Raw genomic sequence first — 16,264 nt, forward strand, 5'->3', positions numbered from 1 at the left:
ACATAATTTTTGAAGATGAGACAAACTTGGGTTGTGAAGAAAGGGGGGAAAGTTACAACTTTTTTAGAAAAAACAAAAAAGGGAAAGAACAAAAGGGAACGAGGTAGTTAAAAATCTGAAAATATTAAACGAATCTAAAATTTAAATGTTAAAAGCATCTTTAAAAAGATGAGATTTTAAGAATTTTTTGAAGGAGGAGAGGTCTTTTTTATTTTTAATGTATTGTGGTAATGAGTTCCACCATTGAGGACCCATTACAGAAAACATATCGGCTCTTCTTGTTCCTCCTATTTTCAGAGAGGGTATAGATAAGAGATTTTGGAAGGTTGATCTGAGTGGGCGTATAGTGTTGTGGGGTATTAACATCCTAGCTATAAATTGAGGTTCATTATAGGTTAGAGTTTTAAATATTAACAGCATGACCTTAAAGAAAATACGATGGCTGATAGGGAGCCAGTGAGAGTCGATCAATAGTGGCGTAACATGGTCATATTTCTTGGCGTTGTGGATTAGTTTAATTGCTGTATTATGGATAAGTTGGAGTCTTCTTTTTTCTTTTTGGGATATATTAAGTAGTAGTGAGTTGCAGTAGTCCATTTTAGCTATAACCAACGAATGAACCAGAATATTAATCGATTTGGGTTCAAGAAATTTGGCGATTGATCGTATTAAGCGCAATTTATAAAAACATGTTTTGACTATGTTATTTATGTGTTCATGAAACAGTAATTTATCATCGATTATGACCCCAAGAATTTTTAAGGTGGAGACAGACTCTTTGCAGTAATTAGCAGACAATAAATAAATAAATTACTAGCCTTTTGTTCTTCTTTATGATACACATTTCTAGAATAGTTAATGTTCAGGAAAGCTGGCAAATTAACAGCATTGGAAATTCAAGTTCTCTAACTAATGAACAGGTACAACAAAGGCTGTGAGAATGCAAATTTTAGTACACAAGAAAACAGGCAGTGGCAGCAGAAGTTTCCCCATGCTGTTTTATCAGCATGATCAGCCCTTTTCTTGAGTGGACCATTGTAAGGGTGACAGGGTAATATATTTATTAGCCTTGACTTTATTTTTGCATACTGATCTAAAGAGTAGAGTGACTGTTCTCCTCTGTGCTCCAGGCTTATTCCTTCCCTGTAGGTTACTTGGAATGGAGGGACCAGAGCAGAACACTCCTGCTGCTTTAGAGATTGAGAAGAAGTGGTGGAACTGAATTCCAGGTCTTTCTCTCCCGACCTACCCCACCAAATTAAAAATTAAGAAAATGTTTAACCCTAGCTAAAAGCAAAAATGTAAGGAGACTGCCTAGCTCATCCACCCTCAAAACAGAAAAAAGTATGTGTATCATCAGATTAAAGGTCGGAAAACAAAACAAAAAAAATCAAATTTAAAAAGGGCTAGGGTGGGATAGGAAATTTTAAATAAACCTGGAAACTTTACTTAATTGCTAACTCACAGATTTTGCACCATTTCTCAAAGGAAAGTATGTGCCTACGTTCCCTTCAGAAGTTACTTAGAGGAAAGTATCTGCAAAGACTTAACACTTGCTTTGGTGTTTTTGTTTTTTGCTGGTGCTTTCTCCCTTCAACATCATATATATAGTTATGAAAAATGGAAAACTGCATATATTTCCTCCCCAAACCTAACCCCACCTCCAAGCCAACCTACTTTTCTCATGGGTACAAATGGCACATTGTTAATCCAAGAAGGATGGATTGAGACATCCAGGTTTTACATCCATTGCTTTCAATAGAAGTAAAACTCAGATATCTCAATCTATCCTCTTGTTTCTGGAGCCATATGGTAACCCTAATTTTACCCACTCAGCTAACCAGTTTACCTGGGACAACTGCTCTTGCAAATTGTTGTCTGTGTGACCTATCTATCTTTATTGTTTCATAAATTTTCTTGTATTTTAATTTCTCTTATTTTGTAGCTTTGGTTGGGGTTTTTTGGTTTTTTTTTGCTAAACTAAATATTGCCAAAGGATATACCGTAAATACTCAAATATAAACCAGGATTTTTGGGCCCAAAAATGTGGGTCCCGGTTTATATTCCCTGATGGAGGTGCAGCGGGCAGGAACGAACTTTCCAAGTTCCTTCCCCACTGTTAATTCGAGCCAATACACCCCCTTCCAAAATTATTGCAGGCCTCTGCCGCCCTCCCTGTCCTAGCCTCATACCTCTACTGACGATCCTCGGTGGAGGTGCAGCGGGCAGGAGTGAGCCCCACTTTTAACAGGCTGCCGTGAGTGTCTTTGGCCGCTGAGAAGCACAAGCAGGTGCACGATTTGGTGCTGCTGCTCAGTGCTGAGCGGCTTCCTTAATGGCTTCCGCGAATACTCATTAAAGAAGCTGCTCAGCACTGAGTAGCAGCACCAAATCATGTGAAAGCTCATGCTTCTCAGAGGCCAAAGACACTCACGGTAGCCTATTAACAGTGGGGCTCGCTCCTGCCCGCTGCACCTCCACCGAGGATCGGCAGTAGAGGTATGAGGCTAGGGCATGGAGGGGAGCAGGGTGCAGAGCCTGGGAGGGATGGTGCAGAGTCTTTCAGGGAAGGGAAGCAAGGGTGCAGAGCCTGACAGGGGAGGGAAGGAAGGAAGGGGGCTGGGTGCAATGCCTGACAGGGGAGGGAGGGAAGGCTGCTGGGTGCAGTGCCTGGCAGAAAGGGAGCTGGGTGCAGAAACTGACAGGGCAGGGCACTTGAATATTAAGCCACCCGACTTATATTCGAGTCAACCATTTTTCCATTTGGGGTGGAAAGGGGGTTCTCGGCTTATAATTGGATCGACCTATATACGTTACATTTTGTAAAGTCTTAAAACTTTTTCTGTTATAGGGATCCAAAATGTATCAACCTATATTCGAGTATATACGTTACATTTTGTAAAGTCTTAAAACTTTTTCTGTTATAGGGATCCAAAATGTATTAAGCCTGTTCTGTGCAGTTTTGACAGAAAGCAAAGTACTGTTTCATTCAGCAAGTTTCCAGCGACTGAGTGATGCTTGCAGAGCACTGGAATCATTAATATATCCCCTAAAATATAGGTGAGCTCAATGTTATGTCATTATTCTGCATTATTTCAGCTTTCTGTTGCCAGTTAAAATCATCTACTTCTTTTTTATGCAGCATGAATGTCATGTTCAATATAGCAAAAATGCATGCATGTCTACCAAGTAAGAAATGGCATTGCTACGGAATTGTTGAAATTAAAATCTTATTATAGGTATTATAGGTTGTAGGTAATACCTTTCTCTGCACTGACTGATAAAATAGAACAATAATCATAAATAAAACATAATGGAACTTACTTACTAAAACTCATGCTAAAAATATATGAGTATGAATGTTAGTAAATACGAGGGTCATTTCATAAATAATGCACACTACTTTTTTTTAATTTACATGTTTTATTTTATTTTTTTTCAAGTATTTCTTTACAATCCTTCAATATAGTCTCCCTGCTTTGCAATGACTGAGCCCAACATCCGGGAAGCTTCATTATTCCATCCAAGACACCGTTGTTGCTCAGTTGCCGAATGGCTCGGGTACCGGCAGAAAAAAACTCTTCCAGAGATGCAAAACGATGTCCACGCATAGGTTGTTTCAACTTTGGAAAAAGGTCGAAGTCTGGTGGACTCATGTCTGGACTGTAGAGAGCATGAGGTAACACCTCCCAGCCGTATTCGCGTAGTTTTTCAATGACGAGTGGAGAGCTCCATCTCCCCCACAGCCAAAAAAATTTCGACAAGCCTCAATCAAAAGTCAAACAAATGATAATTTTTGCTTATGATCATGAAGGTATCATCATTACAGACAAAGTTCCATGTGGAAGAAGTGTCACAGCAGTGTATTATCATGATTTTTTTTTTTTTTTTTAATGCACAGAAAAATGCACCAAACCCGACCTCAGTTGCTCTTGGCTGGGTCACTCATTCTTCACGACAACGCTCGCCCACACATAGGGAATGTCATTGGAAAACTACACGAATACGGCTGGGAGGTGTTACCCCATGCTCCCTACAGTCCAGATATGAGTCTACCAGACTTTGACCTTTTTCCAAAGTTGAAACAACCTATGCATGGACATCGTTTTGCATCTGTGGAAGAGCTTTTTTCCGCTGGTACCCGAGCCATTCGTCAACTCTCTAGTTGGAACCATAAGGAGAAGGACGAAGCACACGCTCCTTTTTAGCATGTGAACACTAGTGTATGTACAGTAACTTTTCTTTAATAGGGCTATTACAGCACACACTCACAAATTGTCAAAAGACAAAAACCCTAATACTCAAAAATGATGAGCTAGAGAACTAGTATTTTGTCCAAAATAGATTATTCATTCAAATTTTCTTCTTTGATCTTATAATTCTTCAAAATAATTGCAGCGGGTTGAAAGGGAGAGCGGCAGAACGAGCCGCGTTCCTAGCCATCTATGGAGAGGCTTTAAATGATGTTGATGTGATCAATTACTATCCGTTTATATATCTCCTGATGAAGCCCAGTTTTGAGTGAAACGGAGACGCTCCGTAGAGCCTGTGATGAGTCTGTGATCATCATCCCCTTCGTGATAAAAGACTTGTAATCACTTCAACTGCTACAAGGAATTACTAATAAGCTAAGTACATATAGGGCTCCTTTTACTAAGGTGCGCTAGGGCTTTAACGTGTGGAATAGCGCTCGCTAGACCTTAACGCTAGCATTGAGCTGGCGTTAGTTCTAGAAACGTAGCGCGCGGTAATTTCCTGCGTGCGCTAAAAACGCTAGCACACCTCAGTAAAAGGAGCCCTTAGTATCCATATAGACGAAAGTTAAATAGAAGTACGGTTACTTTTCAGGGAGATTACCGAATACGGTGATGGCCCACATTCGGCAGTTACGATTTAGACTAGTTCTAAAAGTCAAACTGCTGCGAGCACTTGAGGTTTCCTCATCCTCTGGTTATGTTTAATTATAATCTCAAATGCAGAGTGTATGTCTTCAGTTTAAGTTTATTAGGATTTTATATACCGCCTATCAAGGTTATCTAAGTGGTTTTTACAATCAGGTACTCAAGCATTTTCCCTATCTGTCCCGGCGGGCTCACAATCTATCTAACGTACCTGGGGCTATGGAGGATTGAGTGACTTGCCCAGGGTCACAAGGAGCAGCGCGGGGTTTGAACCCACAACCCCAGGGTGCTGAGGCTGTAGCTTCAACCACCGTGCCACACTCTTCTCCAGTTGATTTTGAATGTTCAACATGAGTGGTTTGAAGAGGACTAAAGATCAATTATTTTGAAGAAGAAAATTTGAGTGAATAATCTATTTTGGACAAAATACTATTTCGCTGTCTCATCATTTTTGAGTATTAGGGTTATTAATAGGGCTGCACATTAATTGCTATTAATTGGTGATTTAAAAATTTAATCACAATTAATAATCACACGCCACCCTTTTGCCTTCCTGCCTGCTTGTCTTTCTTCCCTCCCTCCCCCTGCGCAGTGCAGCCTCTTTCTTTGCCAGATATTACCACCGATTGCTGACCACGACACCTCCCCCCCCTCTATTTTACGATAAACATAATATACTTATACACATTGACAGTATGCACAATGTAAATACCAAGAAGCTTGGCACATTTTAAGTTGAGTTTTTCTCTGAGTGTGTACAGCAGTGCATCTAATCCTGTGTGTACTTTCAAAATGTCCTAGTCCTGATGTACAAAACAAAAGGAATTGACCCCAAAATATCCACAAAGAAGAAAATCCAGAGAAAACAAAAAAAAACTCTGTGGAGTGACAATGTTCCTAAATGGACTTTATTTGAAAGTATCAAAGTTCCAAAGGTACACTAAAATCATCCACATAAAATAATTCCATCCACATAAAAGTAAATCATCCACATAAGAGCCTTAAAGGACCTAGTCCGTTAGGGATACAGGACCCAACACGGTCCGCGTTTCGACAAAAAGTCTTCTTCAGGGGTCCCTGGGGGTCCTATAAAGGTGAATACGTGGGAAACAATTGTGTGGTGAACCGAAAGTGAGAGACTGCTTGCATTTGCAATAGAAAGGGCCATGTTGGGTCTTGTATCCCTAGCGGACTAGGTCCTTTAAGGCTCTTATGTGGATGATTTACTTTTATGTGGATGGAATTATTTTAAGTGGATGATTTTAGTGTACCTTTGGAACTTTGATACTTTCAAATAAAGTCCATTTGGGAACATCCTCACTCCACAGAGTATTTTTGGTTTTCTCTAGTCCTGATGTACCGCATTGGGCCGGTAGCCAACAAAGGATCTGTTACAGCAGAATTTAGGTGTTGAAAGAAGCACAACTACCTCAACTTTAGAAAACTACTCAAAACTCACCTATTTCGAGACCAAGACCCTTAATCCCCTTTTCTATCCTCCTCCTCCCCCCCCCTCTGACCTACTCCCCTCCCCTGTCTCCCTCCCTCCCCCCTTCTTCTCTCCTTGCTATTCGCAACTCAACGATCAATTTGATATGTAACCACTTGTAACTACTATCTCCATGTTGTTTGCAACTCTATGATCAATTTGATATGTAATCACTTGTAATCTCTGCCTAACCAATATGAACTGCCTAGAACTCTTCGGGGTATGGTGGTATACAAAAATAAAGTTATTATTATTATTATAATACAAGAAGTATCGGGAGAGTAGGAAGACATCTGATTTTTGTTACACTAAACATGTTTTTAGAGAAGGTTCACTGTGATCATGTCTTTTTTTTTTTTTTCCCCTAAAGCCATTCGGCACCCTAATCATTAGGAAATTAGAAACCAGTTACAAATTGTAACAAAATTAGAAACCATGAACATTGATGCAGAATAGATCCTGGTTAAATATTTAAATGAGTGCAAATGTTAATTTGAGCTGTTATTTTCAATAAAATGTGAGATTTTATGTAATTCTAAAATGTTCTGCACTTGTTTAAAGCGTAGAAGTTTATGCATTGAAATTGAGATTGCACCCATTTGCTTTCTAGAGGCTGGACTTTGTGTTGATTTCTTCCCCACTTTAAACAGCATCTACCAAAGGCAAAATTAAGACCACCAGACTTATCTCCTACTTTTTAAAATTTAGGGCTCCTTTTACAAAGCCGCGCTAGGGCTTTTAACGCGCGGAATAGTGCACGCCAACTTGCCGCACGCGCTAGCCGCTACCTCCTCCTTTTGAGCAGGCGGTAGATTTCCGGCTAGCGATTAAACTGCTAGCGCAGCTTTGTAAAAGGAGTCCTTAGTATTAATCTTATTAGAATGCCTGAATGGAACAGTTTTTCTAAAATAAGCTAAGAACAACTATTTATGAAAATATTATGCAGAGCCATTTATTTAGTTTCTTTTTTAAATTTTGTACCTAGTTATCCATACATTCCAATTCTGCCTGCACAACTGCTTGAAGTTCTGAGCTCACCGACTCCCTTTATCATTGGTGTTCATTCCGTCTTTTGCACCGAGATTCATGAGCTGGTAAGAACGTCTTGTGAAAAGTGGTCAGGAACTGAAAGTGTGTAGAAACTAGGGCAACATCTTGCCAAAAATGACAGAGTAAAATGGGCTGCTTTTATAGTGGGATCAGTTGACTAGGAGAGGCGTTAGGGAAGAGAGTATCTATGGGGAGGCTGTAGGGTGGGGGGATCTGGGTCTGCAAGTGAGTGTAGGGAGGAGTGTGAGGAACTGCAAAGGGACCTCGATAAGCTGGAGGACTGGGCAAACAAATGGCAAATGCGCTTTAACGTAGATAAATGCAAGGTCATGCACATAGGGAAAAAGAACCCGTTGTTCGAGTATAAAATGGGGGGGAGATTGCTGGAAGACACCGGACTTGAGAGAGACTTGGGTGTGCTAGTGGATCCATCCATGAAACCATCTGCACAGTGTGCAGCAGCCTCGAAGAAAGCCAACAGGATGCTGGGCATCATCAAGAGGGGCATATCAACCAGGATGCGGGAAGTCATCATGCCGCTGTATCGAGCGATGGTGCGCCCACATCTGGAATACTGCGTTCAATATTGGTCGCCGCACCTTAAGAAGGACATGGCAGTTCTTGAGAGAGTCCAAAGGAGGGCAACGAAACTGGTAAGAGGGCTGGAAAACTGCCCATATGCTGAGAGGCTGGATAAACTGGGGCTCTTCTCTCTGGAAAAGAGGAGGCTCAGGGGGGATATGATAGAGACCTTCAAAATACTTAGGGGCATAGAGAGGGTGGACAGGGACAGGTTCTTCAGACTAAAAGGGACGACAGGTACGAGGGGGCACTCAGAGAAACTGAAGGGAGATAGGTTCAAATCAAATGCAAGGAAGTTTTTCTTCACCCAAAGGGTCGTGGACAAATGGAATGCGCTCCCGGAGGAAGTGATCCGGCAGAGTACAGTACAGGGATTCAAACAGGGATTGGACAGATTCCTGAGGGAAAAGGGGATCATGGGGTACTGAGGGAGGTGCTGGGGTGTTGCATAAGTATAGACAGCTCACCAGGTCGTGCAGGTGCAAGGCCGGAGGGTTAGGACATTGATGGGAAGATAGGACTTCGATGAGAAACCTAGGGGGCAAGGGGGCCCCTTCTGGTGATTAAGGCAGGTCATGACCTGTTGGGCCGCCGCGGGGGCGGACTGCTGGGCGGGATGGACCTCTGGTCTGACCCGGCAGAGGCACTGCTTATGTTCTTATGTTCTTATTTAATTGTAAGTAGGTGGGGTGCATTTGAGTGGATGAGTACGTGGGCAGTGTGTATGAATGAGTGAGTTAGTGGGAAATGTCTTTATGTGTGAATATGCCTTTGGGACATTTAGGGAATTTCCAAGTACCTATCTTATTTATTTAGTTTTTATTTATTGTATATTTAATGCATCATTTTTGTAAACTGCTTAGAAACCTCATGGTTATTAGCGGTATATAAGAATTAAATTAAATTAAAGAATTAAATTAAATATGTGTGGAGGTCGTGTATGTTTGAATGAGTGATTGGGGTTGTGTATCTTAAATGCCTGAGTCTTTGGGTGAGGCTATTTGAGTACTGCACTGGGTTGGCTATTTGATTATGAGTGAGTGGATGGATAGGTGTGGTATGGAGAGCCAACAGCCTTATGCTGGGAGTGAATACCACAGTATTAGGGGTTAACAACTATGTATAATTCAACGTTTTCTTTCTTTTACAGCTAGATGTGATCATAGCAGATCTGGATGGAGGCACCATTAAAATCCCTGAATGTATTCATCTCTCAAATCTCCCAGAACCACTGCTTCACCAGACACAAACTGCTCTTTCACTGGTAAGTAATGATTTTATATTTTAGATACCATTGTCTAAAAATTTTACTGAATAATGGGTTGACATGTCTTACAAGATTCTCAGTAATATGACTTCACATATGGATGATCTTATGGAACAAAACTCGACGATTGAGTTGTTGATAACGTAAGGAAGGACCCAATAAAGCTTGAAGAATGGTCAGGAATTTGGCAGCTAATATTTAATACTAAAAAAATGTAGGGTTATGGATTTGGGCTGCAAAACCAGAAAGAAATAGTACAGTGTAGGAGCTGAAGAACTTTTGTACATGAAAGAGGAGTGAGACTTGGATCTTAAGATGGCTAAACAGGCAGAAAAGGTGATGGCAAAAGATAGAAGGATACTTAGGTGCATAGAGAGATGCATGGCCAGTAGGAAAAAGGAGGCAATGATGCCCCTGAAAAAACCCCAAACTGCTCCTTCAAAAAGATATAAACAGGATGGAGTTGGTCCAGAAGGCAACTACTAAAATGGTCAGTGGTCTTCATCATAAAGCGTATGGGAACAGACTTAAAGATCTCAATATTTATACTTTGGAAGAAAGGCGGGAGAGGGGATATATGATAGAGATATGTGGCATAATTGCACGAGAGATGAGTCTCTTTCAGTTGAAAGGCAACTTTAGAATGAAGGGGGCATAGGATGAAGGTAAAAGGGGATAGATTCAGAAGTAACCGGAGGGAATATTTCTTCACAGAAAGGGTGGTGAATTTGTGGAATAGCTTCTTGATTTTTGCTTTTCTGCCTGTTAAATGTCATCAGCATCTTCTTTCATATCAAGCAGCAGCATGGGGCAAAGATCTAGATCAATTGTTCGTTTTTACTGAAATTTATGGGCAATTTAGAAAACATCTAAAAACACATTTATTTCTGAAGTACTTAGCTAGTTAATTTATAAAAATTTTATATTATGTAATTATCGGATTTTAGGGGTTTTAGCCATTGGTTCTTACTTTTTAATTTCCTTCTGCTTTTATTGTATTTCAAATGTATTTTTTTAATTGTGTAAACCGCATAGAACTTCACGGTTTTGCGGTATATAAATTGTTATTATTATTATGGTGGAGGTGGTGAAGATGAAAATAGTGTTGGAATCCAAGAAAACTTGGGACAAATACATAGGATATCTAAGGGAGCAAAAGGGAGATGGCATAGATAGGATGGATAGGCCATATGGTTTTTATTTGGCCTTCATTTTTCTCTGTTTCTACGTTAATGGATGTTCCACAGAAATTATTTAACAATTAGCAGGGAAAGTTGTCCCTTTTTTTAACAACGTTGATAAATACTTCATTTCAGGAGGGTTTTTAGCCTGATGGATGTAAGCAATCTACCAGTTTTGAAGAAGAAAGGTGCCGATTTGAAGCAAATGGCTAATTTTTGCCCTATTTCAGTTGTTCCTTTTTCAGGAAAAGTGATAGAGAAAATGGTCCTAGATCAGTTGGTTAACTTTATTGACAAGGTGGGTTGTTTAAATCCTTATCAGTTTGGTTTCAGAAAGGCGCATAGTGTGGCACTCCTGTTAATACCTGTAGTGGATGTTTTGCAGGAGGGTATGGACCATTGTGAGACCTTTAGTTGGATTTATTTTGATGTATCCGGTGCATTTGATTCTGTGGACCTAGATCTGATGTGGAAGCTGGAAAGATTAGGACTGGGAAGTGTAGTATTACAATGGTTTAGATCTTACCTAATAAGCCATACGTTTTGGGTGTATGTTGGTGGTAATATTTTAGTTTGGGGAAATGTATATAGCAGATGTCTTTGTATTGTGTTAAAGGAACCCATTTACAAAGTACCGTATTTTCACGCATATAACGCGCGCGTTATACGCGTTTTTACCTACCGCGCATACCCCTCGCGCGTTATATGCGTGAGCGCGGTATACGAAAGTTTTCAAACATAGTTCCCACCCCGCCCGACGCCCGATTCACCCCCCCAGCAGGACCACTCGCACCCCCACCCCGAACGACCACTCGCACGCGCTCCCACCCGCACCCGCATCCACGATCGGAGCAAGAGGGAGCCCAAGCCCTCTTGCCCGGCCGACTCCCCGACGTCCGATACATCCCCCCCCCCGGCAGGACCACTCGCACCCCCACCCCGAAGGACCGCCGACTTCCCGACAATATCGGGCCAGAAGGGAGCCCAAACCCTCCTGGCCACGGCGACCCCCTAACCCCACCCCGCACTACATTACGGGCAGGAGGGATCCCAGGCCCTCCTGCCCTCGACGCAAACCCCCCTCCCCCCCAACGACCGTCCCCCCCCCCAAGACCCTCCGACCGCCCCCCCCGCCGACCCGCGACCCCCCTGGCCGACCCCCACGACCCCCCGACCCCCCTTCCCCGTACCTTTGGAAGTTGGCCGGACAGACGGGAGCCAAACCCGCCTGTCCGGCAGGCAGCCAACGAAGGAATGAGGCCGGATTGGCCCATCCGTCCTAAAGCTCCGCCTACTGGTGGGGCCTAAGGCGCGTGGGCCAATCAGAATAGGCCCTGGAGCCTTAGGTCCCACCTGGGGGCGCGGCCTGAGGCACATGGGCCCAACCCGACCATGTGCCTCAGGCCGCGCCCCCAGGTGGGACCTAAGGCTCCAGGGCCTATTCTGATTGGCCCACGCGCCTTAGGCCCCACCAGTAGGCGGAGCTTTAGGACGGATGGGCCAATCCGGCCTCATTCCTTCGTTGGCTGCCTGCCGGACAGGCGGGTTTGGCTCCCGTCTGTCCGGCCAACTACCAAAGGTACGGGGAAGGGGGGTGGGGGGGTCGTGGGGGTCGCCAGGGGGGTCGCGGGTCGGCTGGGGGAGCGGTCGGAGGTTCTTGGGGGGGGCGGTCGTTGGGGGGGAGGGGGGTTTGCGTCGAGGGCAGGAGGGCCTGGGATCCCTCCTGCCCGTAATGTAGTGCGGGGTGGGGTTAGGGGGTCGCCGTGGCCAGGAGGGTTTGGGCTCCCTTCTGGCCCAACTACCAAAGGTACGGGGCAGGGGGGTGGGGGGGTCGTGGGGGTCGCCAGGGGGGGTCGCGGGTCGGCTGGGGGGCGGTCGGAGGTTCTCGGGGGGGGGCGGTCGTTGGGGGGAGGGGGGTTTGCGTCGAGGGCAGGAGGGCCTGGGATCCCTCCTGCCCGTAATGTAGTGCGGGGTGGGGTTAGGGGGTCGCCGTGGCCAGGAGGATTTGGGCTCCCTCCTGGCCCGATATTGTTGGGGAGTCGGCGGTCCTTCGGGGGGAGGGATGTATCGGACGTCGGGGGGGGGCATCAGGCTTTCAGGATGGGGACAGACCTTCAAGGGGGGACAGTGCACGGAAGTCAGGGGGGGGTGAACGGAGAGTCGGGACAGCGCACGGAGAGGCGGGGCAGTGCACGGAAGTCAGGGGGGGTGAACGGAGAGTCGGGACAGCGCACGGAAATTCAGGGCAGTGCACGGAAGTCAGGGGGGGGTGAACGGAGAGTCGGGACAGCGCACGGAAAGTCGGGGCAGTGCACGGAAGTCAGGGGGGGGTGAACGGAGAGTCGGGACAGCGCACGGAGAGGCGGGGCAGTGCACGGAAGTCAGGGGGGTGAACGGAGAGTCGGGCAGCATGCGCGGTATAATCGTGAGCGCGTTATACCAAAGTTTTTGTGCTTATCATCGTGATTTCTGCGCGCTATACACGTGTGCGCGTTTTATACGGGTGCGTGTTATTTGCGTGAAAATACGGTATGTATTCTTCCCAATTAATATTTCCAAAGTAATAAAGTGTCTTTGCTTATTTGCAAATGGGTATCTACCACAACCTTTCCTTTGGTAGCATAATTAAATAAAATAACTACTTCTGAAGTTTATGGGGACAGGTGGGGGACGGAAGAGATTTGTGGGGATGAATGCAGACAGATTAGATTCCAAGTGGGAATGGGCAGGGATGGGTTTGATTTCTGTCCCCGTGCAATTTGTGAGGAGGAAGAGAGGGAAGACATGGGTTTTGTTGATCCTTGTTCTGTATTTGTGATTTATACATTGACAGTTGTACAGAATAGTTTCTTTTTGTACTTTACTAAAATTATTTCAGTATAAAATCTTAACTATTCAAGGCGTGTGCGGATGGGATCAGACAGAGTTTGCAGGGGCGGGACAGGGACAGAGTTTGCGTGGATTGGGACAAACTTTGTCCCTGTGTCATTCGCTAGGTGCCAATTTCACTAATATAAATATCATAAAATATATTACATTTTGTAATCAAAGAACTTTATATCAAAATTTATTCTAAAAGTAAAACATATCCTGAAAAAAATGTGTTTTAATCAAATTATTTTCTGTGAAATAAGAAATTTAAATATTATAATATTTGCATGACATACAATTTAACTGTCATTAGGAGTCAGAGTTTGAGTCGGCACATTTTCACCAACTCTGACTCCAGTAACCCAAAAATTGCTTCCGACTCCACGACTTTGACTCCACAGCCCTGCTAGTAGGTGCCTAGTTTATAAAGACATATATATGTCTGTGTCTTTATAAAGACTAGGGCTATACCATCAGAGATTGAAGCAATGAATATTTGTGTCAATTACATAATTTTATAAAGTGTTATAAAGTGTTTGTGTAAATCATGCATACATGTGGGTTGAGTCGAAGTGCATGCCTTCTTGTCATTATATTACATTAAAAAACGTTTATAAACCCATTTTACTGAATAATGGGTTGACATGTCTTACAAGATTCTCAGTAATATGACTTCACATATGGATGATCTTATGGAACAAAACTCGACGATTGAGTTGTTGATAACGTAAGGAAGGACCCAATAAAGCTTGAAGAATGGTCAGGAATTTGGCAGCTAATATTTAATACTAAAAAAATGTAGGGTTATGGATTTGGGTTATGAGTTCAAAGCGGCTGACGAGAACAGATAGCTGATTAATCTTCAGGAATTCCATAAAATCTATGTCTAGATTACTCACAACACAGATTTCCTAAATAAGAAAGTCTTTAACAATTTCTGAAACACAGAAAAGTTAGATTCTTGTCTTAGAGAAAGTGGAAGAGCGTTTCATATAGACACTGCCTGCTAAGATAGGCTACTGTTATGAAATCTATACAATCTTATGGGATAACTCCATAAAAATCCTATTATGTACATAAAGGGGGAGAGTGTGGCGCAGTGGTTAAAGCTACAGCCTTAGCACCCTGAGGTTGTTGGTTCAAACCCACGCTGCTCCTTGGGACTGCGGGCAAGTCACTTTAATCCCCCCATTGTCCCAGGTACATTAGATAGATTGTGAACCTACCAGGACAGACAGGGAAAAATGCTTGAGTACCTGAATAAATTCCTGTAAACCGTTCTGAGCTCCCTTGGGAGAACGGGATAGAAAATGGAATCAATAAATTAAATCTTGTACGAAATTACTTCCTACCAGTGGGTAGTTGTACTGTTATCCCAGGACAAGCAGGCAGCATATTCTTAACGTATGGGTGACGTCACCGACGGAGCCCCGGTACGGACCTTTTTAACTAGAAAGTTCTAGTTGGCCGCACCGCGCATGCGCGGGTGCCTTCCCGCCCGACGGAGGAGTGCGTGGTCTCCAGTTTCTTCGTTTCCGCGGAGCGAAGAAGACGCATGTGCTTTTCAACGGCCGTTGAAAACTCTCAATTTGCCTTCCCGCTCGCGATTTTTGATCCAATTTTGTTTCTATTTTTGTCTTTCGACTTCATTCTTCTAAAAAAAAAAAAAAAAAAAAAATTATTTTCGTGTCTTTTTCCTTATTTTTGCAGCCGGCCCCGGCGGGGCCTGTTGTAATCATCCAAGCCTCCGGGTTTGATTTCGCGGAGGCCGTGTTTCCCTTCATGCCCCCTCAACCGGGCTTCAAGAAGTGCCAGCGGTGTGCACGCCCGATCTCTTTAACTGACCCACACAACTGGTGCCTTCAGTGTTTGGGTCCAGAGCATCGGGCTGACACCTGCACCCGCTGTGCTACTCTCAAGAAACGCACTCTTAAGAACCGGCAAATACAGCAAAATATTCTTTTCGGTACCGGTTCTACCATGGATCAAGCCCCGACGTCGACGGCACCGCCTAAATCGGCACCGACCACATCGACACCGCCTGATCCTCCTTCGGGGTCGATAGCGCCAGGTAAGCCGGCTAAGAAGCCTTCCACTTCCCTTGAGCGACCTCCAGCTACAGCGGTGACCCCGGTTCTTCCGACGTCCCGCCGCTCCCGTAAACGCTCCGCTCCGATCACGGTGAGTGCCTCGTCATCGGCCTCCTCATCGCCGGAGCGTCGAGCAGCACCTATGGTACCGAAGAAATCTAAAGCGGTACCGGTGCCCCCATTGGAGGACCGAATCTCGGCCATCCTCCAGGACAAGCTTCAGGAGCAGCTACAGAAGCAACTCCAACAGCTCCTTCCAACCTTACTGGCACCGCTCCTTCCGGTACCGGTCCAGCCCGAGCTTCGCACCGCTCCACCGGTATCCACCCCCTCGGTACCGTTGAACACATCCATGCCGGTCTTATCTGCTCAGCCTGCACTTCAGACTTGCTCGGCAGAGGACCCTTCCCAGGCCCCAGATCGACGCCGGTCGTCTCGGGGACGGGATCGGCACCATTCCTCCAGGGACAGAGATCGACGCCGGTCTTCATCCCCCGGCACCGTATCCATGCGATCTGGCAAGTCCCTTTCTAAAACCCGCCATACTGAACCGGCTATCAGGGACCCAGACCTATGGGAACAATCCCCACTCGGTACCGAGGAGGATGCCTCTTCTACAGATGAGGAACCCTCCATGGCTGAAACCACTTCTAAGCCCGAGCAATCCTCCTTCACGAAGTTCCTTCGGGAGATGTCAGCGGCTCTCTCCATCCCCCTTGAGTCCGACTCTAAGAAGTCCCAGGCCTTTTTAGAAGCTTTGGACTTCGACCAACCTCCCAAGGAGTTTCTTAAACTTCCTGTACATGATATCCTCCGGGAAACATTTTATAAAA

General features: G+C 44.5%; 1 protein-coding gene across 2 annotated transcripts in view; it reads left to right on the forward strand.

Annotated features, from left to right (window-relative positions):
* SBF2 (SET binding factor 2) overlaps positions 1-16,264 on the forward strand; it is a 571,734-nt gene that overhangs the window by 246,898 nt on the left and 308,572 nt on the right. For both annotated transcript variants that reach the window (XM_033928005.1, XM_033928006.1), the window contains exons 7-9: positions 2,928-3,060; positions 7,376-7,484; positions 9,173-9,286. In XM_033928005.1, coding sequence (XP_033783896.1) covers positions 2,928-3,060; positions 7,376-7,484; positions 9,173-9,286 — 356 coding nt within the window. The remainder of the gene's footprint in view (positions 1-2,927; positions 3,061-7,375; positions 7,485-9,172; positions 9,287-16,264) is intronic.

This window comes from Geotrypetes seraphini, chromosome 19, assembly GCF_902459505.1.
Source record: "Geotrypetes seraphini chromosome 19, aGeoSer1.1, whole genome shotgun sequence".
Classification (NCBI taxonomy): domain Eukaryota; kingdom Metazoa; phylum Chordata; class Amphibia; order Gymnophiona; family Dermophiidae; genus Geotrypetes; species Geotrypetes seraphini.